This window comes from Vespula vulgaris, chromosome 10 (assembly GCF_905475345.1).
Source record: "Vespula vulgaris chromosome 10, iyVesVulg1.1, whole genome shotgun sequence".
In the NCBI taxonomy this organism is placed as follows: domain Eukaryota; kingdom Metazoa; phylum Arthropoda; class Insecta; order Hymenoptera; family Vespidae; genus Vespula; species Vespula vulgaris.
The window spans coordinates 7,023,746-7,046,346 of NC_066595.1; the positions used below are offsets into that span (position 1 = coordinate 7,023,746).

At 38.3% G+C, this 22,601-nt stretch overlaps 1 protein-coding gene and 1 long non-coding RNA gene across 11 annotated transcripts in view; one reads left to right on the top strand and one right to left on the bottom strand.

Moving 5' to 3' along the window:
• LOC127067192 (four and a half LIM domains protein 2) overlaps window positions 1-22,601 on the top strand; it is a 51,309-nt gene that overhangs the window by 6,628 nt on the left and 22,080 nt on the right. For 2 of the 8 annotated variants that reach the window (XM_051001835.1, XM_051001836.1), the window contains exon 2: window positions 8,181-8,266. In XM_051001835.1, the coding sequence (XP_050857792.1) occupies window positions 8,181-8,266 (86 nt within the window). Of the gene's footprint in view, window positions 1-694; window positions 5,371-8,180; window positions 8,267-14,939; window positions 15,101-17,330; window positions 17,938-20,233; window positions 22,110-22,601 lie in introns of those variants that run through there. The other 6 variants (XR_007782569.1, XM_051001827.1, XM_051001834.1 and 3 more) reach the window with 6 other exon arrangements.
• On the bottom strand, window positions 8,227-14,570 carry LOC127067194 (uncharacterized). Of its 3 annotated transcripts, XR_007782572.1 has the most exons (7): window positions 14,035-14,570; window positions 13,827-13,959; window positions 11,753-12,009; window positions 11,072-11,495; window positions 10,586-10,864; window positions 8,408-10,495; window positions 8,227-8,320 (listed from the first exon to the last, which is right to left on the bottom strand). It is a non-coding gene; the product is annotated as an uncharacterized LOC127067194 (long non-coding RNA). The 3 variants fall into 3 exon arrangements; XR_007782571.1 differs by having other exon boundaries at window positions 8,408-10,864; window positions 11,753-12,004; XR_007782570.1 differs by having other exon boundaries at window positions 8,408-10,864.

Below are 22,601 nucleotides of genomic sequence, written 5' to 3' on the forward strand. Positions count from 1 at the left end.
TAGACAAGAGGGAGTTGAAACAGGAAGTAGGGTGCGCCTTCCGTTGAAGAGTCACCTGCTGTTCTATTTGAAATAGATGTTCTCAAAACAAAACTACGATGTTCAAACGAAACTATGCTACTATACGATAACCATTATAAATATGTACAAATTTGTACATGTAACTACGATATATTTTAATACTTAATCATCCTTTATGTTATCATTATCGCAGCATGATTTTTAAACGAAACTATATTACAATGCGAATTAAATAAATTTGTACATATAATTATGATATATTTTAATATTTTGATCATCTTGTAGACGATCTCGAAAGAAAACTACATTTGTACTGTTCTTCAAATGAAACCATGTTACAGTATGATAATAATCATCAATGGCTGCTACTTATTAGATCAATATTTTTAAACATTTAGTCAGTATTTATAATAAAATATCAATATGCGTAATACAATGATGTAATCCTAACGCAACCCTAACATTTAATTATTTATATCGAACGAAATATTCATTTATTTTACAAAATACTTATCATTAATTATTAAAAGTACAGATCAAGTACATAGAGCTGCTCTCATTAACTACATAAACTTATACATATAATTTCGACATATTCGAATATTTTTATCACTCTTGAATGGTTTCCATAATTTAATTAGAATGTACAAAAGAAATTATGTTATAACAGTAGAATAGTAATCGTTGATTAGATAAACTTGTAGGTAGTTCTATCTAATTTCGATATGTTCGAATTTTGATAATCCTTTAGATGATGTTCTCGTAGCATAACTACGATATTCGAAATCATGTTGTAGTAAGATAATAATCGTTGATTAGGTAAACATGTGCATATAATTTCGATACATTCTAATATTTTAATCATTCTCGTGTTTCGTATCGGCGTCGTCAGGGCGAACGTGGAAATAAATAAAATAGAATGAGAAGGGGTAGGGATTGAGATGTGGAGGGGAATTGACCTTGCCTCTCAGCAATGGGATGCGATGCGATGCGATGCGATGCGATGTGATCCGATGAGAAAGAAAGAGAGAGAGAGAGAAAGAGAGAGAGAGAGAGAGAAAGATGGAAGAGGAAGGGGGAAGAGGAGAGGAGGTGAGGTGAGACGAAGCGAGGCGAAGCGAGACGATGGTAGGAACGAAGTCTCGAAGGGAGGTAAGGGTATTCCCTGAGGTGGCTTCGACTTTCCATTTCTGGTATATGGCGAATCAGCAGCACATAGAGTGAACTAAACGAAAGAGAATTTCGAAGAATACATTCTCGTAAGCTTTTCGACCGAGAAAACGAAAAAAAAAAAGAAAGAAAGAAAGAAGAAACAAAAAAGAAATAAGCAAGCTTATGAATCAGTGACGCGTGTTTAAGACTCACCTTTCTCCACAGTTTCTCTGACTCGCTCTCACTATTTTGTACTCTTTTTCCACGCGTAAGTAAACCTCCTAAATGTCTTTCGTTCGGACTACTTTGACTAAGGATGAGATTCGAACACGATCCTCTAGGCGAGAAACGTACAGCTACCTCGTGGAACTCGTCGACACGAAGGATGTGTGTGTGTGTGTGTGTATATATATATATATAAAATATAAAAAGAAAAAAAAAGAACGAGTTCTTCGCCGCAGAGTGAAATTTAATAACTGCTCTGCATCAGGCTTCTTCTCGACGAAGCTCTCTTCTCCGGAGATGCAACCTTTCTCTCTATCTCTTTATCTCTTTCTCGTAATCGTGTCTTCTTAAATTGTCGAAAGAGAAGAAGTGCTAAGCGTTTTCAGGAAGACGAAGGGATAGTATTCTGAACTGTCGACAAGGTCGAGACACACACTCTCTCTCTCTCTCTCTTTCTCTATTTCTTTCTTTCTCTATCGTATATGGCAAAAGGTAGATTCATCAGCGAATTAACGGGAGAATCGAGTGGCCCGTCTCTCTTCTCGAGGAGGACCACAGAACGGAGGCCGCCTGCGGAGGTGGTGGTGGTGCTGTGCGGAGGTTGCCGTGTTGGCAGAGGAAGAGAGGGGGAGTACTCCCTCTCTCCGATTCTGAGGAGAAAAAGAGAGAAAGAGAAAGAGAGAGAGAGAGAGAGAGAGAGAGAGAGAGAGAGAGAGAAACACGCTCTCCTCCGGTGCACACTCTCGCGGTGACTTCGACCGGCAAAGTGCTCGCGTTCGTGAAAGTCCACAGACGACTTTCAGGGTCGTCTGCTTGGCTCCTTAGCACAAGATCTCCTTCTCGTTCGCTCTCTCGGTCTTTTCCTCGGTTCGTCCGGAACTGACTGTTTTGTGAAAAAGGAGCCATCGCAAGGAGCTAAGATCGTCGCACTCGTAAGCACGATTCGTAACGCGACGTACCTACCGGTTGGATCTTTCAGATTCATACTCTCCTATCTTTGATTATTTATTCGTGGCGATCGTCAGACGGAAGCAAGGATCGTGTATCGTTGGTGTTGTATAGAGCAGAAGAAGGGAGAGGGAAGATAGACCGATATAGAAGGTCGCCAAACATTTATTTACATTTGTAAACGAAATGAGTTCGCGGCTTCGTAGCTCTTCAATGTCGAAGGACAGACCAAAAGCAACGTCATTCGGCAGCGATACGTTTTATTACGAGCTGGAAGAACGAACTGATAAAAGGAATGGCAAAGCGACGCGGGAAAATAGTTATCGCTTTGGGGATTTTCGTAGGGAGTGTTCCGAGAGAAATGGGAGACGGTTCGGAGAAGAAATCGAAGAGGATCCGGATATTCTTTATAAGAGAAGCAAGGATCGTTTTGCATCGTGGGATATGAAAGATATAGCTGGACGTAAGGAAGTAGAGGAAAGGAAGAAGGAAGATGTGGAGGTGGAGGAAGAGGAAGAGGAGGAGGAGGAGGAAGAGGAGGAGGAGGAGGAGGAGAAGGAAGAGGAGAATGAGAAGAACGATAAGCCAGCGTTGCTTTACGAGGAATACGTAGCAAGTCCGAGAAAAGAGAATCAAAAAGAAAAGATTTTCGATCGAGAAATACACGGATCGAGAAAAGAAAATACGAGGAAGGATGAAAGTTCCTCGGAAGGGATCGATTCACGAAATTATACGTTCGCGGAGTCCTCGGCCGTTCGAAGAAATGGCGAGAACCGGAAGAAAACGAGTTTTCCTAGTATCGATGTACGAACGGATACAGATCATAGGATCGGAGCGATGATCGAACGACTGAAAACACGCGAAGAGGATAAGTTGAGAACTAGGAGAGAACGGGGTAGTCCGGAGAGAGGGATCATTTCGTCGACGATCGAGGATCGTCGTCAACGACGTCGTCGTCGTTGTCTCGTCGACGAGGAGCTTGGAAATCGTCGGGAGGACGACGCAAAAACGTCGGTTTGTTACGATCAACGTTTCGACGATTTCTCTAAATCGAATAGAGGCGAAGAAACGCGCGAGGATCGTAGAAGATCGAGGAGTATCGAGAAAGTTTCTAGATATGAATTAGGCCGTGCAAGGAGTAACGACGCGAATGGTTTTCGAGAGTTGGACGAGCGAATTCCAAGATACATGCTTCGAGAAGCCGAGTCTCATGTTCGCGAGGAGATGTCTGGGTTGAACGTAGACGACAATATTCGACGTGTAGAAGGTAGACGTGCGCCCTTCGATAGGGACAACGACCGTCGAGAGAAGGAGAATTCTTCGAGGAAGAGCCAAGACGCGTACGTGGTCGAAATCACTCGTAGACGATCAAGATCCAAGGACGTCGAGGAGGATCGAGCTCGTACGAAGGACGAGACGAAGAGCGGTAGTATGGCTCGTCCGTACGAAGTATTGCCCGGGGAATTTGACGTTAGAATACAGAGATACGAAAGAGCACCGGTCGAGGGTAAGAGGGATCAGGAATATTTAAAAAAAAATCTTCGCGATCCTTCGAAGGAGAGAGAAACGATCAGGAAGATCTCATTCAGCGGAGACACGGATATGCCACAAAGGATGCATTCGAAGAAGGATACCGGTATAACGAGGAGAACGTCTTTCAAGGATCAGGATAACGAGGTACGAGGACGGAATCCGTTCAAGAACGATTCGGATGGTGGAATCAAGTGTACGATAAAGAGTCGAAAGAGTGATGTCACTGAAAGGGAAAAGACCGAATTGGTAGATAGTGCCGATTTAGGAAGAAGAAGTTCTTTCAAAGCGAAACATCCCGAGTACGGTAAGATCTCGTTCGAGGAGGAGGAGAAAGAAAAAAGATCGTCGAGAGAGCATACGCGACTCTCTAACGCAAGAATAATATCCTTCGGGGATGATAAAATTGTTGGAGAAAGAAGACGGACCCTTGATAATCAAGATCGTGGAATAATTACCAGTATTTCTTTCAAGGACGAAAACTCCGTCGAGTCGACTACGAGTCCTGTACGTCGAGTCTCGAAAGAACCGAGAGAAAACATTTTAGGGAGACGAATCTCTTTTAAAGATCGAGGGATCGAATCTGAGAGGGAACATTCTTACGGAGTTTATTGCGACGTTGGTAAGGATCTAAACGAAGAAGAATCAAGAAGGCGAAGTAGTTCGTTCGACGATCGATTCGTCGAATCTGATAGAAATTTTTTCACGAGTCGCGAGAGAGGGGTACCCGCCGGAACGAGTCCTTGGAAGGATCGAAATGAGATAGAATCGAGAGTTCGCTCCTCGAATGGGGCGATGATAAAGAAAATAAGTGAAGAGGGTACTCGGGATAAGAAATTGGAAAGGCATTCTCGAGCTTTTACATCGGAGAGAGTAGACGAGGATTTGAAAGAAAATTTTCAAGAAACGAACGATCGAAAGGATTCTTGGCGCGAGGGTAACAGACTCTTTGCTGTAAGGTATCTTAAAGAGAATGGTAGAGGGAGAAGGGCGGAAGGGATCTCAGGAAGGGAGAAGAGTGGAAGTCTCGAAGATGCTTACGAGGAGGACGAAGGAGACGAGAGCGAAATCGAGCAAGAAGATTCGATTCGAACGAACGGCCGTCGTATCTCCGATAATCGAGATTCTGATTCGAAGGGAAGAATCGCTCGTGAACGAAATGGTACGACTATTGTAAGGATTCGTCCTAATATTTCGGAAAATTCGAGACGACGTCGACGTATGCAAGATTTTGGTCTGGAACGACGCAAAAGGTGCGACGTGTCTTCGCAGCGTTATGATAGCGACGAGGAAAGCGGAGAGGAGGGTGAGGAGGATCAGGGGAAGCAGGAGGAGGAAGATAAGAAAAAGGTGATGCCGATTGTAAAGGATGACGAGGATGCTGACAACGAGCAACGACTGGATTCTTGGCGCGGATCTCGTAGAGATGGCTTAATACCAGGAATACCCCATGGATCTACTCCCTCGAGAAGACTTTGGAATTATCGCGAAGGGGTATGGCACTTTTCTGAGTCTATTGCGTTCGATCGGACAGTTATGATACAGAAACGAGAAGCGATATTCATTAATCGTTGGAGAAGATAAAAATTGGCTCGTTAGAAAGGCCAAATTTCTTTACTGGATCTTGCATGGAATTATTGTTCGAATAATAATACGTGGGCTCTCGGGATCGAACGAAAGTGGACCCAAAGTGTACCCAATGTCGTACAACGCTGAGAATCAAATTTTATTCGCGATCAAATTTTTAACCTCTCGTCTTTTACATATATATATATAGAGATTAATCAGTGAAATTATTAACGGACACACCTGTGTTGTGAGAATCGAATAATAGACGATATTGCATTAATTGACATAGAAGAAAAATGTACGAAAATTTATAATTAAAATGATGAACACATGCGTATCAAAGATTTTCATTACTTTTCTTTTCTTTTTTTTCAATCCCCCGTGAGATGGATATTCGTATCGTCGAGATTAGAATAATTATTTTGGCAAACGATCACACACAGACGTCTACATAAGTCATAGGACCGACTATCGTTCGGTCTCGACACAGCATGCGGCTTTTCGTTCGTTGGCCAATGCGTCCTGCGAATGTCATTGAACGAGCCATAAGTGGAACAGCCACGTCACGTAAGAAACAACGTCGCGGATAAGATCTCTCTTTAGTTGCTTTCGGCTTTAAAAGCGAACCCTTTCTATTATGGACGATCGACGAAGAGTTCTACGCTTCGTTAACGATGAGAGTTAATTATCACTGTAACGGTTAATACGAGGCTTATCGTGCCATCTCGAGAGAAAGAGAGAGAGAGAGAGAGAGAGAGAGGTGAGCCATCGATTACGTTTGATTCGATAGACGAGATTTCAAAGTTTCCGAGTGATCTTACGTTCTATACATACATACCTACACATTATTTCACGCTTAACCTTTTCACAATTTTAGAAAGAAACTAAAACGTTTCCCTTTTTCATGTTATATATATTTATAGATATATATCTACTGTGTACATATAGATATATTTCTATCGTGTTTCTCCTTTTCTTTTTTTTCTTTTTATAAGCGCATCGCGTAAAAACCAATAGGAATAAATTCATTGCGAATATTTTTAATAATCGATAAAACTAATAATAATAATGGTTAAAAATGATGACGAGGACGATGACGAGGACGATGACGAGGACGATGACGAGGACTAGATGTGGTCTTTTCGACGTGACTCACTATCAAAAGAAAAAAAAATATGTTAATTAGGCGCAACCCAAAACACGTTTTGGTAGAGATCGTTATTTAGGATCGCTATATATGTATATCCTAGAATAAAATGGAGACGCGAGAGTCTTGCCTGGCATATTTTCGAACGTGTGTATTCGTCGTCTACGCGATATTTGGCTATATCGTCGACGACAAGTCGTTCCACGTGGGCGGACCGACCATATATGCTGCGCGGAAGGTTCTTGAACGCATCCAACGCGAGTTGCCTCGCCTCACTTGGTCTCACCGCACCGCACCTCATCTCACAGGATTCCTCTTTAGTCTTTATGTTAGATTTGCCATGAGACACACGATACCGTACCGAATATATTTCTCTCGATCCTTCTTATATCTTATATCTTCTCGATCTTTTGATATATCTCACCAAATTGATAAAAAGAGGAATGGATTGTTATACGTACTTCGATTCGACAATGAAAATGATAGATTTTATTCTTTCAAAGCCATTGACACGTACACGAACGTAAATCTTTAATACTTCAAGAAATTAAATTATATTTTTGTAATATGAAAAAAAATTATCCCTGAAAAAAATTCAATGATAGTTAGAAGGTTCGATTAGGTTTATTTAAAAGGTCTTAATGTGTTTAGTCAGCTCATCCGGTATCGATACCCACCATTATGATTTCGATTACTTTCGAGAATATTAAAGTAAGGTAATAGACTAGAAAAACGTTAGGATACTTTGAAGTAGAACGCGTTCCGCTTTTACCGATTCGCACGAACGGTCGATCGAATCGATCGACATCTGTACTATTATTTTACTTTGTACATACGTCGAAGGATTTAGACACGACTTCATTGCATTTTCCTTTTAGAGAAAAAGAAAAAAAAAATAGATAGAGAAAGATCATTGAGTATTTGCTTCGCGTAGACGGTGACGCGTAGGAAGAGAAGGATTGAAAGCTTTCGGTCTTTTGCAATTGATTCGCAACGCCATTTTCTTCGAACGAATCGATGGAACGATACTTTCGCGATTTGTTTCGGTCTCATGTGGAATAAGCCATAGTTTCTTTTATATTTTTGATATTTTTCGTATTCATGGTGATTACGTAAAAAAAGATTATTTAGGGATAATGAAGATAAATATGTAATATGGAAATTGATGAATGAATCTTGTTAGGATGTCACATGGAATAACCAATAGTTCCTTCTATATTTAACAAGTTATTCACATTTATCGAGATTACGTAAACAAAAATTATGTACAAAAAGTAAAAATAAATACTATGAAAATTGGTTGATGAATCTTGTTAGGAGGTCACATGGAATAAGCTGTAGTTTCTTCTATATTTAACAAGTTATTCACATTTGTCGAAATTACGTAAACAAAAATTATGTACAAAAAGTAAAAATAAATAATACGAAAATTGGAATGTAATGAATGTTGTTAGGTCGCATCGAATAAGCTATAATTTTTTCTATATTTAACAAATTACTCATTATTTGTTGAGATAACGTAAACAAACATTATATATGAAAAACGAAGATAAATAATATGAAAATTAACGAACGAATCTTGTGTTAGGGTGTCCTGATCACGGACGTCGAGGAGGGGCAGCCATGTTTACAGTGTGGAGACGTGTGTCCTGGATTTTCCCCACACATTTGGAGGTAAGTCTTCCCAACATCATCATCTTCATCCATCGAACGAAAACATCTATTTGGCTAATTTTTTTGTATTATCACGAAAGAAAGAGAATAGGTATATTGTCATTGACGAATTCCCAATGGATGTTGACGACGTTGGCTTACCTTTATTTGTTTTGGCAACGATCCATAGAATCGATCGAACCGTGTATTTCCCTGCTACTTAGGTACCGATCACTGAGAAAACAGCTGCTAATGCATGCTGGCTAAAGAGTATCTAGTTTCTCTCGATTAAACTCGTATCAGCAACGAGTTTCCTTGAAATTTGAATCGTCCGTATCGATCTCATCGATCATTTTTTCATTAACACTAATCAATTCGATTTCGTATTATCGATAAGAGGATAATTACTTTTTTCTTTTTCTATTATTATTTTTTCTCAAAGAATTAATAATAAGATATTAACAGCGAGCACGATGGTAAGATGAAAATGAGTTAGATCGTACTGAAATTGTGTTGAAGGAAAAAACTATGTCCCATTATCCCAGCTGCGTAACTTAACGGTGCAGGAATTACCAAGCGTTGTAATTACTTTCCGTGACTTACAACCCGGCAATGCGGTAATAACGAATTAATTGCTATGTAAGGGGAATAGCGTGACAAGAAGAAGAAAGCGAAAGAGATGATGGAGTCCCTTAATCAAATTTTTCTTTAGAGAGAAAAAAATAGAGAGAAAGATATACGATTGTATATCATCGGGATATAAAATAATAATATCAAAGATTCGTTGCGAGGAAAATTTTGGTAAATCGATTTAGCTTCGATGATTGACAATCGTTTTGTTAGATGGATACCACCGTTGATCTAATATTATCTAACAGATCGTAAACGTCTTAGAGGTTGCTTTAGAGTTGAAGATTTATAACGATTGCTTGCTGCTCTCTCTCTCTCTCTCTCTCTCTCTCTCTCTCTCTTTCTCTTTCTCTATGCGTAGTTCGAAGTAAAAATAAAACGTTGACATTCGAAGACGAGTTATGAATGTCGTCGGTGACGTATTACATCTTTCTCATACTAATTTTGGATGATAGAATAAATTTTAATCGAGATTCGTTTTATGGTAGAAAAAAATGGTTTATCAAGATTAATAATCTCGAGAGATCGTATTTTTATGAATTTTTCTTCTTTGGATCGTTTAGAAAAAACGTATTAAAAAGTTTAGAAAGACGAAGTAAGGCGTGTATCTCTGTCAATGTTGCGTTGGAAACATTTTGCGTTACAAGGATGTCGTCGAGTTAGCGTAATCGACGATGCCCACGCTGCGTGCCGAGATGAGTATTGATAGTTTATGCGATAAATCGTAACGGCTGTGACGACTTCGACCAGTCCTACGTTATTTCTTCGTCGTCCAAAGTACGATTGGAGTCGACCGTTATTCGTCGAATTGATTTAATCCTCTATAACACCATGTAACTTTGAAATTACACGTTTATATATCTTCATTTTGTAAGTTTGATTTACATACATAGTATAATCATATGTGTATCATTTTAAGAGAATTACGTTATATTATAGTATTTAGTTATAATATTTTTTATAATGGTATAATTATTATATATGCTTATATACTTATAATAATATAATATACTAGTGATACTTATACTAGTATCATTTATATTAATAGTATAATTATAAATATTAGTATGAGTAATGTACCATAATTTTCATATCATACACACACGTATATATAATCTTTGTATAAACACAAAACAAAATTGGGTTATAGAGGATTAATAGAAAACAATGATAACAGAAATCAACGCCATCGATTTTGTCATTTTCGTGATAGATAGATTGACCTCGATTCCTTTCATTTATCTTTCCGTTGGTCGTTCGTCATATTGAAGTCAATTTTAAAAGCCTACTTCTATCTCCTACCTATTTTCGTTTGCCCGATAGCATTCAAAGGACTCCACCTTAGATCGTTGGCTTAGTTTATTTCGAACTCTTCGTTTGTCTAACGCAGTAGGGGACCAACTATAAACTACGAGGAGATCGTGACACGATTGTTTCTAGCTTTTCCAAAGTCACTTTCATAAATCCAAGCCTTTCACCACTTGAAAATCATAAACTCGTTTCTATATCGCACCATACATATAACATATTTCACGTTATTTCTTAATCAACGAAATTATATATTATACATTTAATTGGACGATTGGGGAATATACACATTCGTTGCGCTAAAGAAATAATCTTAGAAGGTAAAAAGCAGAAAAAAAATATATAGAAAAAAAGTAGAAAAAGAAGAGAAAAAGATAGGAGTTACGTTAGGCACTTACTTACATTCTCATGCTCGTTGATAGCGGGTATCGATAAGGAAACTCGCATCATCGATTCGCTCCTTTCACGGCACGTGAAAGTGAATCCACCGATTACTTGAGATACGAAGCGAGACGTAAACTCCAGTGTAAATGTTTCGAGTATCGTATCAAACGTTAAATGTTTTAGCTTTCGTATGTTTATGGTCCAACAACGAGAAACACATTGCTAAGGATTACGTGTAAATATTCGAATAGCGTTCTTGTTTCCTTTTTTTTTTTTTCTTCTTTTTTAAGGAAGGACCTAATCGTAAGAAAAAGGAAAAGAAGAAAAAGAAAGTGAAAAATTATTGAGGAGAATAGAAAAGAAACGGATCGTTCGATCGTATAAATTCAGATTGCAAAGTCTTATTGAAACGTCCATAAGTGTACGTCTATAACGTAAGACGATTTTACAACGTCCGTTTCAACCCAGATGCATCCTTTACCATTCTTCCTTTTGATAACATACCTATTCTTCCTTTTGATAACATACTTTACTTCGTTGAGTGTAAAACCAAGCCTCTTAGTTTGACTTTGTTCAATGAAACGAAAGCAAATTGTTATAATAGATCGGTTTCATTCTCGGCTGAACTTCTAAGAATCCGTTTCCGCATTTCCGCTGATCGTCTGGCAGGCTGGAACTATTTTTGAAATGTTGTTTGTCTTTCTCGAAGAGCAACCTAGTTTCGGTTATAGTGAATCACTCTACTCGGCCGACTCTTCTCACGCGTGCACGTGCTGCTTCGACGATGTACAAGTTGGTTATGACGATGCAGCAAGGCCAGACTTTGCTCTTTCTCTTTTTTCTTTCTGCTGTTCTCTCTCTCTCTCTCTCTCTCTCTCTCTCTCTCTTTCTCTTCTTATCATCGAAAAAGTATTTACTAATCCATTGTCTTTAAAAGATAAAGAAATCATCGCTTTATTTGTATTAATAAAAATCCTTCCTAGAAACGAACTTTTATTTCATCGTCAGTTTCAAAAGACACAATCAGTGATAATTTTGAGAATGATTAGAATGTCAAGAGATCGAAATTATATTCTTATCGAATTAGGTAGAAATTTTCTTTTTGTAATATCTTTTATAGGTTCATAAACCCATATGAATTCTAACTATATATGTATCTATGCATACACTTATGTATGTACGTACGTGCGTATGTGTGTTCTCTGATATTCATGGGTACGAACAACAAAGCAACTTTTCCATTGTCTCTCGAGGGCGGTCGTCGTGCGATAATTGCTTGCGGACATTATTACGCGACATATAACGTTGTGCTGCGCAGGTGTGCAAATACGGTGAGTCTCGGATACCGTCGCTCTCACCCACGCATTTACGAGTGAGATCACCTTTATACTTTAGACTCCATGCTGCGACGAAGGTGTTATGGCGCGAGAGTCTTTCCTGTCCTTCCAAGAAAAATATATTAATGTAGGATATATTAGATTCGTAGGATTCATCGTTGAGATTCGACGATATTAAAAAAAAAAGGAAGGAAAAAGTATATACAATATTTCCAAGAAATGATATTTAGTAATCGATTAAAAATCAAATGGAGAATGTCAACAACAAAGATAAAGATCTAGATAAAAGAAGAACAAGTTTAACGACTGATATCTGCGAATTTTAATTCATTCTGTGTTACATTTTATCTATCATGAAGTTCTGCTGTTATCAGCGAACTGTTGTTCTATTATATTTGCAACAATAATCCTGTAAAATCGTTCATTCACTAATAAAGTAGCAATCGAGCAGAATGTAATTGTGATGAGAAAGAAATAGAGAGAGAGAGAGAGAGAGAGAGAGAGAGAGAGAGAGAGAGAGAGAGAGAGAGAAGAAAGAAAAAAAAGTCGTCCATTCAAAAAATACAAACTCGTGTCTTAGAATTTAGGGAAGATATTAATTAAATTCGGATATTCTTGTTTTTGGATCATAATGGGTGTGGTACATTAAAACGAATAATTCTCGTAACGGTTCGACACAGCTCGTAAGGCTGTGTAATTTGAGATTATCAACGAAAGGGTAGTCTGTGACATTTCTAGTAAATATCGTGCTTGCCCTATTAACGCATGGGTGGGCATGCTTGGGCTAAGTCATTTAGCGTAGAAGCCGTAAGGTATTTGGCAAACAAATCGAAACTCGAGAGACCTTTTCAAGGATTCCAAATGATATTTTTATATCTTGACTACTCTACTTTCAGCAACTCGATGTTCCTTTACTTTTTCCAATAGAAAAAGAAATCCCATGTTAAATGTTAAAAGGAAAACGTGATATCTTATTTATTTATCATAAATGTTTTCCTTTCTGTCAACGTAGTTCGTCGTTCTAGATAAGAAAACACTTTCTTCGAAAAAGAGAATTTCTTTATATTTCATCAGAGAGCATTAACATTTCGTGGATGATATTTTTGAAGATAGTTTCTCGAGTCGTATGCGTTTGGCACGATTCCTGGCCAATTTCTTCTTGTTGTCTCGTCGCGAATGCTCTCTGACACATATCTCGTGCGTGCGTACGCACGCGAGTATTTATTTACGACGAGGGAGAATTCATTCCGTGCGAAAAAATGGGACATATTTTGAAAGTTTCAGAATTAAGGAGACGCTTGTGACAACGAATTATTCGAGTAGCGAATATTTCTCTACATAATTCTCAAATACCTTTTATCTTTATGAAATGATTGTTGATCATTAAAGATCAAGATCAGTTAAAAGAGATCAGAGTGCAAGACGGATCTATGCCACAATAGTAAAGCTTTGTGAGATATTAAAGCTTTTACGAAAATAGAAATTGTGAATAGTGTGAAAGTGTTTCGATGGAAATTGCGTAATTAAGATCGTTATTTGTGTTGTTTTATTAAAATCTTATTAATACGAAGTTAGTATATATCTCACGGAAAACGTTTTATTTTTTCTTTTATTTTCTGTACGCTTAACTTTGAAGATTGGATTAAAAAGAAAGTTATAGGATTAAAGAAGCCTTCCTTATTACAAAATATTTTATTTTGGATATATTTGATTTCTTTACGTAGTTAGAAATTAAAGAGATATTTATTAAGGCACCAAAGATTATTAAAAATCTCATTTTTCAACATTTTTTCTCATAACTCCATCTTGCACTGAATGTTTTATTTAAATATCGACAAATGTTTTGTACAAGTATATGTATATACAAACGTACTTATCTACTTACGTTTTTGTCCAAAGAAAGCAAACGAAAACAAACATACCATTCGTGTTTTCTCGCTCACATAATCACGAGAATGTCGTGTGTGGGTAAAGGAAATGCGTGTGGTCAATGGAATCTCAAGAATCCTTCTTTACAAAGAACTGTCTTAACACTTACGAAAACACATACCTTCCCTGTGAATTCGAATATAAAATATAGAATAAATTATTAAATATAATTTAGTGGACTTCAAACGTAGATATACTTACAACGAAATAAAATAGTTATGTTCACTGAGAGAATCGTTGAGAATCCAACGTATTCGGTCGGCGTTGATTCGATCAGCTGACATTGACAGCGCCTTAGACAGTAAGCGAACGAACGGACCTAGTGAGAGCGAGCTCACTCAGAAAAGCTCGAGCCGTCTATCTGATGATTTCAAGTTGCTACTCTTCTTCTTCTTCAGTATATTTCAGTGCGTTAGTGAATTAAATGTGATTTTTTTCCTCCTGGAGATATGTGAGCGTGTGTGAGCGGACGTGTGAAGGAGAGAGAAAGTAAGGAAGGAAGGAAAGAAAGAGTGAGAAAGACAGAGACATCAGAGAGAGAACAAAGAGAGAGAACAAAGAGAGAGAGAGAGAGACAAAGAAAAAGAGAGAGACACAAAGAGAGAAAGAGAGAAAGAGACGTCCGTCCTGCGCGTTGCGTGGTTACACGCTCGACGTCTCTTCTTCTATCGTTTCGTTCGAAGCGCGTGTGCTAAATTTAGAGTATGATCGACCGGTCGTTCGCGCTATCGGGACAAATAGCCCGCCGATAAAAGTCATTCGCACGGAGAGAAGTTGAAGTCGTTGCTTCGACAACGTCCCTTCGGCGATTTCCTTTTTTTTTATTTTTTTATTTTTTTTATTTATTTTATCACTATCGTTAATATTATTTTACTTTTTTCATATTTCTAGTGAACGCGTTTCACGGTAAATTTTTACTTTTGAAATTGACAAGTTAGATATTGTATTTGCGATTGGAAGTCTATGTTTTACAAATCACTGGACGCAACCTCGGAACGATCAGATCACGTTTTTATACATATATTTTTTTTCTCGAGTTTAGTTTCGTGTCCCTGACAACTTGTGAGTGTAGCCTCCGCGTGCATTTGTGATACGTGCGTGCGCGAATGCTTGTTGCGTTACCACGTGCCGAGCACGTGTTGCGTGCACGCGAAATCTTCAATTTCTACGGCAAGATGGGCAGCGAATGGAAAAATTCCAACTACTCAAGCAGCAACGTCTTCGAAAACGAGCAACGTAAAGAAGATCTTGCTTACTTTGCTGCACGGTGAGTCGAAGGCTCGTGTTCACTTGCGAGAATATGTTGTGTCACGTGTTAAATCAAAGAAATTTATGTGAAGTCCTAGAGAGAAAAAAGAAAGAGAGAGAGAGAGAGAGAGAGAGAGAGAGAGAGAGAGAGAGAGAGAGAGAGAGAGAGAATCGTCGTGATGTGGAAACAACATTATTTATTTTTCTCAATTATATAGGATGACGATAAATTTATCGACAGTTGTCGTCCATGTATAAAATTTATCGTCGTTTATCTGTAATGTTCTGTTAACATCTTATTAATGATCAATAATTTATACAAAATAAATTTAGTAAAATCAAAGGAGTAGGTACGTGCGTATAGATAAAATTAGCAATAGAGATAATAACTTGATGCTAAGCATCTTGTAGCTAAGCTCAATAACTCGGTTAGTAGTTTCAACTCAACTAAGGATTCCTCATGTCCGGGAAACCCGTTGCGTATTCAACCTTCTCTTCTTCGTGGTTACATTCGTGTTCTACATACATAGACTGAAAGAACGCTTTCATAGTCGATCTTTGTCAACCGCTCAACGGTGTCATCGTTCGATCGTCTTGATCATCAAGATCCAAAGCCGATTAGGCTGTCCGATTTCTCGAAACCATAAAGCTTAAGCCCGAGTTACACAAAAAAAAGAAAGAAAAAAAAAAGCGAACGTAAGGAAAAGATTGCGTCAGAGACGTAAGTAGCGCGTCGAGTTAAAATTCCATGTTGACTGCGTCACTTTCAAATATAATGGCTCGTATTTTGACGAAAACGCATTAAACATTAAATCTCGAGACCGACTTTCAGCCTTTCGTAATACGCATGATGACTACGCAATGATTATACTTAACGAATAGTATGTGTAATATATAAGTATAACATGTGCTATAAGAGTATATTGAATATATGTATGAATATATATATTTATATATATATATATATATATTTACATGTATAGACATAATATATATGCTTTTTAGGACGTTCCTTTTACGAGAATACAAACTGACCGTCCGATCGTGACAGCTCGCTGAGTTTCGAGATAACGAGGTTACTTCCGATAACTCTTATCGACGGAGTTTTCAGCGAAGCTGTACTCTTTCAGAAACGTTCAGTTATTCGGACTAGATCGTACGATTCTCCGTGGAGAGATTCATCACGTGGCTCTTCTTCATTTTCGAAAATACAACAATCTTTAACTTATATAAAGGATAAAAAAAAAGTTAAACAATGAGTCGAGTCTTTTAGTGTAGAAATTGAGAAAGTAGGTATATCGAAAAATAAGTGAATGTAGAATGATCGAAACGATATTTAACGATGTTTAAATAGAAGGATATAAATCATGTGAAGTGTTTGAAACGTGGATCGTCGCGTGGGATCAATCTTATCTAGATAGAATCCTCTCACTGGTACGAATTATTTCGATTGAAAAAGAGGGTCAAAGTCCGACTCAATGCCGAGCAGCAATACAAGGCTTTCTTTGAGATAATCTGTCGGAAAGTTATTTCGTACGCGGCTTTATACCTGCTTAGACGCTTGCACGCGTTTCATATTCGCAAGAACGTTTAATCTCGTAATATTATTAATATTTCATCGAATTTTCTCCTTTAATACGAATTTACGAATTTATAAGAAAAATCATTTATGTTATTTCGAACGAGTCCGATATTGTAATAAATTCAAAAATCGTTTGTTTATTGGACGTTTATTATCGTCGATAAGTAAACAGATACGTATCTTCGATGAGTAAGAGAGTCGATTAATTCGATCATTGCGAGTCTATTAATCGTATGATCAAAGACAATTTGCGTCATTTCGATCTTGGTTGTTGATAAAAAAAAAAAAAAAAAAAAAGAAAAAAGAAAGAAAAAGAAAGAAAAAGAAGAAAGAAAAAGAAAGTAAACTTTGAGTAGATTCTCGTGTTTGTTTGGTGTTTTTTTTTTTTCTTTTTCCTCGAAATTGATCGTCCCCTCGTACGATACACGTAACTGTGTGATAACGGAAAGTTAAGGTGTATTATTTAGAATAGTAACGTCGTATCGTGCAACGAGGAACAGTCCAAGGTACGAAGGTCGTCCTTTCTTTCGTGCAGCTCGCTACGTGTCGTATGTTGGTACGTGCATCGTGGGTTACACGGTAACAGTTCGCGAAAGTCGTTCGCTGAGATTGACGGTACGTGGTAAAGTCTCTATAAGTAAATCTAATTATTACATTAAGTTAATTCAATTTAAAGAATCAGTAATACGAAAGGAAGGAAATGGCCGCGTTGTCTTAAACATTCAACGATAGCTTTCAGTTTTATCTCGTTCGAAGGTCGGAACGGTTCGAGCGTGTTTCCTTTTCGTAACTAGTTTCGTTATCATTATCGAGGGAAGCATATAATACTTATCCGTTCTCTCGTGAATATATATTTCACTTTTGAGCTTGATTTTTTGAGTGTTAAACCTTTTTTCTTCTCTTTTTTTTTTTCTTCTCCTTTCCCTCGAACGTTCATTTTTAGTATTCGCTGAGCTTTGAAGCATAGTCGAAAGGAAAACGTGAACGTGTTTTCTTTCGAAGGAGTATCCGAGACGATAATAAACAAACTGAAAGAAAAATAAGAAGATAAAAATGGTTTGGGAAGATCGATTATCAGTGAAAGAGTTGACGGAGATGAAGAAGAAGACCCCGAGATTTCCTTCGAGGGAACGGAATTTTGCAATGCGGAGACGAGGGCCTCGAAGGTCTGCATCTTTGATCCTTCCTAATGCATCTCCGATCGGTGCACCTCCGATCGAAGAGGAACCTGCCTACCTTTACGAGGAACCTTGCAACGATAATCTTTCAATCTTGTAAGGATATATTTTCTTTCATATGTTTATAGAATTTTATAGATCTTTTTCTATCTATCTCTCTCTCTCTCTCTCTCTGCCATTCTTTCTCTCTTTCTTTCTCTCTTTCTCTCTTTTTCTGTCTATCTCTCTTTCTCTTTTTACTATAATTTAGTTTTATTTTTCAAACATTTTTTACGTGACTTTTTCATGTCGATAATATTTCGCAGACGTCGGATATATAATCGTGATATTCGAGTTAACACGTAAGCATTTACGTAATCGCAATTTTTCGAAGGATAACCATTTTAGGAGATGAGTGATGTAGACATTTTAGAATAACCGTTATGCATGTAGATGTATTAAAATGTTTATATTTTACTAAAAAATAATTCTTGAGAAATTTTAATAACTTTTATGTGATATACATATATATATATATATATATATATGTGTTGTTAATTACTCTTTATTTTTTAATTTTATGTCAAAATCATACTCCGTAATGAATTTCTTTCCTCTTTATTATTTTCATTAAATGTAACCATTCCAATATAAAGGAAGATCGACGAGATTTTAAATTCGAAAGTAAAAAGGTTCGTTTTAAAGAGAATTATTGAATATAATTGATACGTTTACGAAGAAGATATCTCGAAAAATCATCATTATCATCTCGACCTTAAGATTAATGATCCTTTCCCGTTGAGCAGCCATCGTCGCGTCAGACGTAACGGTTGATTTCCTTTTGCGTTTCTCAATCAAGCGAATGCGGTTCATTGGATCATTCTCGCAGTTTCCGCGCGTATAGAATTATTGGATTCTCCTTGAAAAAAAAATTTGTAAAAAAAAGGGGAAACATTGAGAGAAAAAGAGAAAGAGAGAGATAGAAAGAGAGAAAAAATAAACGAATCAGCGAGGAATGCCTTTGCGGAGTCGTACATGGCGCCAAATTAGATTATCCGATTCTACGAATGCATTCGCAGGCACATATGTACACACATATATGCATATACACACGTAAATATATATATATACACGTACATGTATAATACACGTGTGTAATACTATCTAGAACGCGTGATATGTAGAATGAAACGTTTAGTATTACGATTGCGCGCGCGCGAATGCGTATAAGCGAGCATGTACCGTGCATAAGGAGTAAAGAGAGTATATAAATAGCAGTGATTCACATCGGAGACCGTGACCGAAGGAAATAAGAAAGCGAAAGTATGTATTTCGCGTCCACCTTGCGTTTACCCGGCTTATGTACATCGCATCATCTTCTTATTTCGTATTTTCTAAACGTACGACCGACCGAACTCACGTGGCTCAATTCGACGCTCGACGTTTACTCGACTATCTTTTTTCTCGATTATGCTGGGACTTTCTCTTGGAGTAGACCGAATTAAAAAGAGAAGAAAAGAAGAGAAAGAAGAAAAGAATAACTTTCGAAATATTTCGAGGAATTTTCGAAATCTCGTCTCCGGCGTGTATTTATCCGACGATTTATTTAAAAAATTTTAATATGTTTACAAATGGTAATTATATATCAAGAAATAAAGATAGATAAGGCATAAAATATTTCAAACGAAGAGATATGCACATTTAAGAAATATATAGATAATTAGGATTAAGATAACGCGTAGATCATTAAAGGGAAAAGATAAATTTATCGATCACATATGTGATATCTTAAATAAGAGGAATGTAACTGTATATAAAAATGAATCTGAAGAAATGGAACGAATACGTACATAGACATAGAAAGAATAGGAAGGAGAAAAGATCTAGGATGTCGTTGAATGAAAATGCAATTTCGCAGTGTCCGCAGCACGTTAGCGTCGTTCTCGTCGTTTACCGACTCGTCTTCTCGCGTCAAAACAAACGATTCTCATTCGTTCGGAGAGCTTAATCCAGGCACGAGCGCAAGCGTTATGTGGCGTATCTAATTGGAGCTCTCTCCCTCCAATATTGCGTTGCATTTGCGTTGGAGGAGGATGCGAGAAGAAGAAGAAGAAGAAGAAGATGAAGAAGAAGAAGCTTTCGGCGAGAGGACGGCAAAGACGTCGCGCGCATACAAGAGATTGAGAAAGAAGGAGGGAGAGAGAGAGAGAGAGAGAGAGAGAGAGAGAGAGAGAGAGAGAGAGAGTAAGACAGAGTGAGAAAGAGAGAGAGAGAGAGAGAGATAGATAGAGAGATGAAACGCGCCTGCGCTAAACGTAGCGGAGAAGCGCGCTGCTTCTCGTGCCACCCGGTATTAACTATAGGTACACACCTATCTACGTCGTCGTCGAAGCTCATGGCGCCAGTTTGAAGTACGCTCCTTCCGTGGATGCACTCTTCCGTGTCTCGTAAAACACGCGTAATCGCATGCGCGATTTCCTTTGAATTTCGCGCCCCTTTTCGTCAGGTCTCTTTTCAAATCTCGCGCCTTTATCCTTTTTCCGCGATAAACGATCGATTGGTTGTAAGAAAGATCGCATGGAGGATAGATTTGGTGCGAGATCGTTTATCCGATCTATCTCTTTAAGATTTCTTTTTTCTATGCACGCGCGCGCGTGTGTGTGCGCGTGTGTGTGCGTGCGTGGATGTGGGCGTGTATTTTGCGTGAATGTTACCGGTTTCTAGAAAGATACTTCGAGATCGAATCGGATCGTGTAATTCTTTGCGTTTTCTTTCCTTTCCTTTTTCTTTTTTCGATCTCCCTTCGTAGCTATTATCGAGATAAGATACAGTAAATGTTTATTTAATTATTAACCATTAGATAGCATCTCCCATCTCGTGACAACGTTTAGCACATTTTATTTTTCAGCGTCGCTTCCCGTACGATTCTTATTTTTTGTGCATACACAGTCTAGTGGAAGATTATTTTGTGGTTGGTCAATAATAACATAGCTTAGAATTAGCTTTTGGCAGGAATACTTAAGTGGTTGGTGCAATTCCACGACTGACTAATCGTGCTTCCTTACCTAGATGATTCATCTAAGACGAAATCGTCGCATTCCAGATAAAGTCAGCGATCGGTCTTTATTTGATTAGTCTGTTAACGAAGCACCGTGCCACCCTTGCGTTAGCCGATCGGACGCGCCCAATAATTACGTTGTATACGTGAAATCTTAGCGCTCGTAAAAAGCTTTACTAAGAATCAAGGCTCGCGATTGGAATCACGTTGATCCTTAATTGAGTTCAATTTCGCGGAATGCTCGTCAGGAAAATTTCGAAGAAAAATAATCGATCGAGTACATGGATTGTTATTTTTTTCTTTTTCCGATAATTAGATTCGTCGATCATCGTACGTATCGAACAGTTTCTAAAGGATTTCGAGGAGAAACGTACGATGTCGAAATCGTAGTGTGCCTACCTGTTGTTATCTTCTTCTATGGTTCCTATCTTCGAAATAAGATTTATGAAAGGAATATCTTTACCGAATTGAACAGGATAGTACAATCCAATTTCGTTCGATGTGAGAGTCAATCGTGAGATTGCGTTGGGCGTTAAACGACGTCCATATCGGAGATTAGCGAGATCGAAATATGTCGAGGATGGTCGAAAGTTAATTTTCTCGACTCGTCGATCGATCGGAGGTGAATTAGAAGAAACGAATTAAATGTGAGTAGTCGTGAAGGAAGATGCGTAGGAGAGAGGTTGAAAGTAAATAGACGAGAGAAGATGAGCCCGAAAGGGCCCGGAGGTCAACAAGAGATCACGATGACGGAGGTAAGGGTGATGTGCGTGCTGGAGCCAGGCGCGAAGCCTCTCGTTTTAAGGGTGAAAATTCCGGAGCCGAAAATGAGAGCGATGAGTCCACCGATGAGTCGAGAATCTATGCGTGCGAGGTGTCCTTCGGTTCCGGAAAAGGATTTTTATAGAAAAGCAGTGTCCCTCGATCGTCGTGACAGATATACGACGTTGTCCGGTGCGGAGATCGATCGTGGAGCTTTCTCTATACCAAGCTCTCTCGATCTCTCAGGATCGTGTAGGAGAAATCCTATGTTGGATCGAAGAAATCGTTTCCCGACTATATCGGGAGCGGAATTGAAACGAAGTCTCGCAATCAGCGAGGGTCATACCGAAGAGGATGGCTTGGATCTAAGTCTGGCGCCTTGGCCTGGCATGAAGTCTGCCTGCGTCAGGGTACTACATCTTTACTGTAAGGTCTTCGATCAGTTCGAGCTGTTCGAGCTGATCGTTAGGTAACTACTCAACGATCTTACGCTTACGCGTAAACTTTAGAAAATTTCCATTGATCACGTATCTATGTTCGTTCTCTGTGAAGTTTTGAAAAAAAGATGTAATTGCCGTCGTTGTTCTTGACGTCCGATGATATTTCGCTAAAGATCACGTTCGCTAATAACGTAATTTAGTTTGTTCATACGTCATACAACCTTATCGAACGAAAAGAGTTTCCCGCGTCCGGAATAAGTCGCTGCGTCTTGGAGGATTCCAAGAGAAGCAGCCCTTCCTGTCTCGGAATGATCGTATTTCTTTCGATCTCCGCGATCCACGAATAACCAGGAAGACCAGGTTAAATTTAACGCTTACCGCTTGCTTGACACGTTATAAACCGTCTTTGATATATGATATATGTTGGTATATAGTTATTCCCCTACGATTCTCCGCATTCACATATCTACGTTGCATCCACCTTTCTTCCATCGACTTTTTCATATTATCTCGTAAAGTGT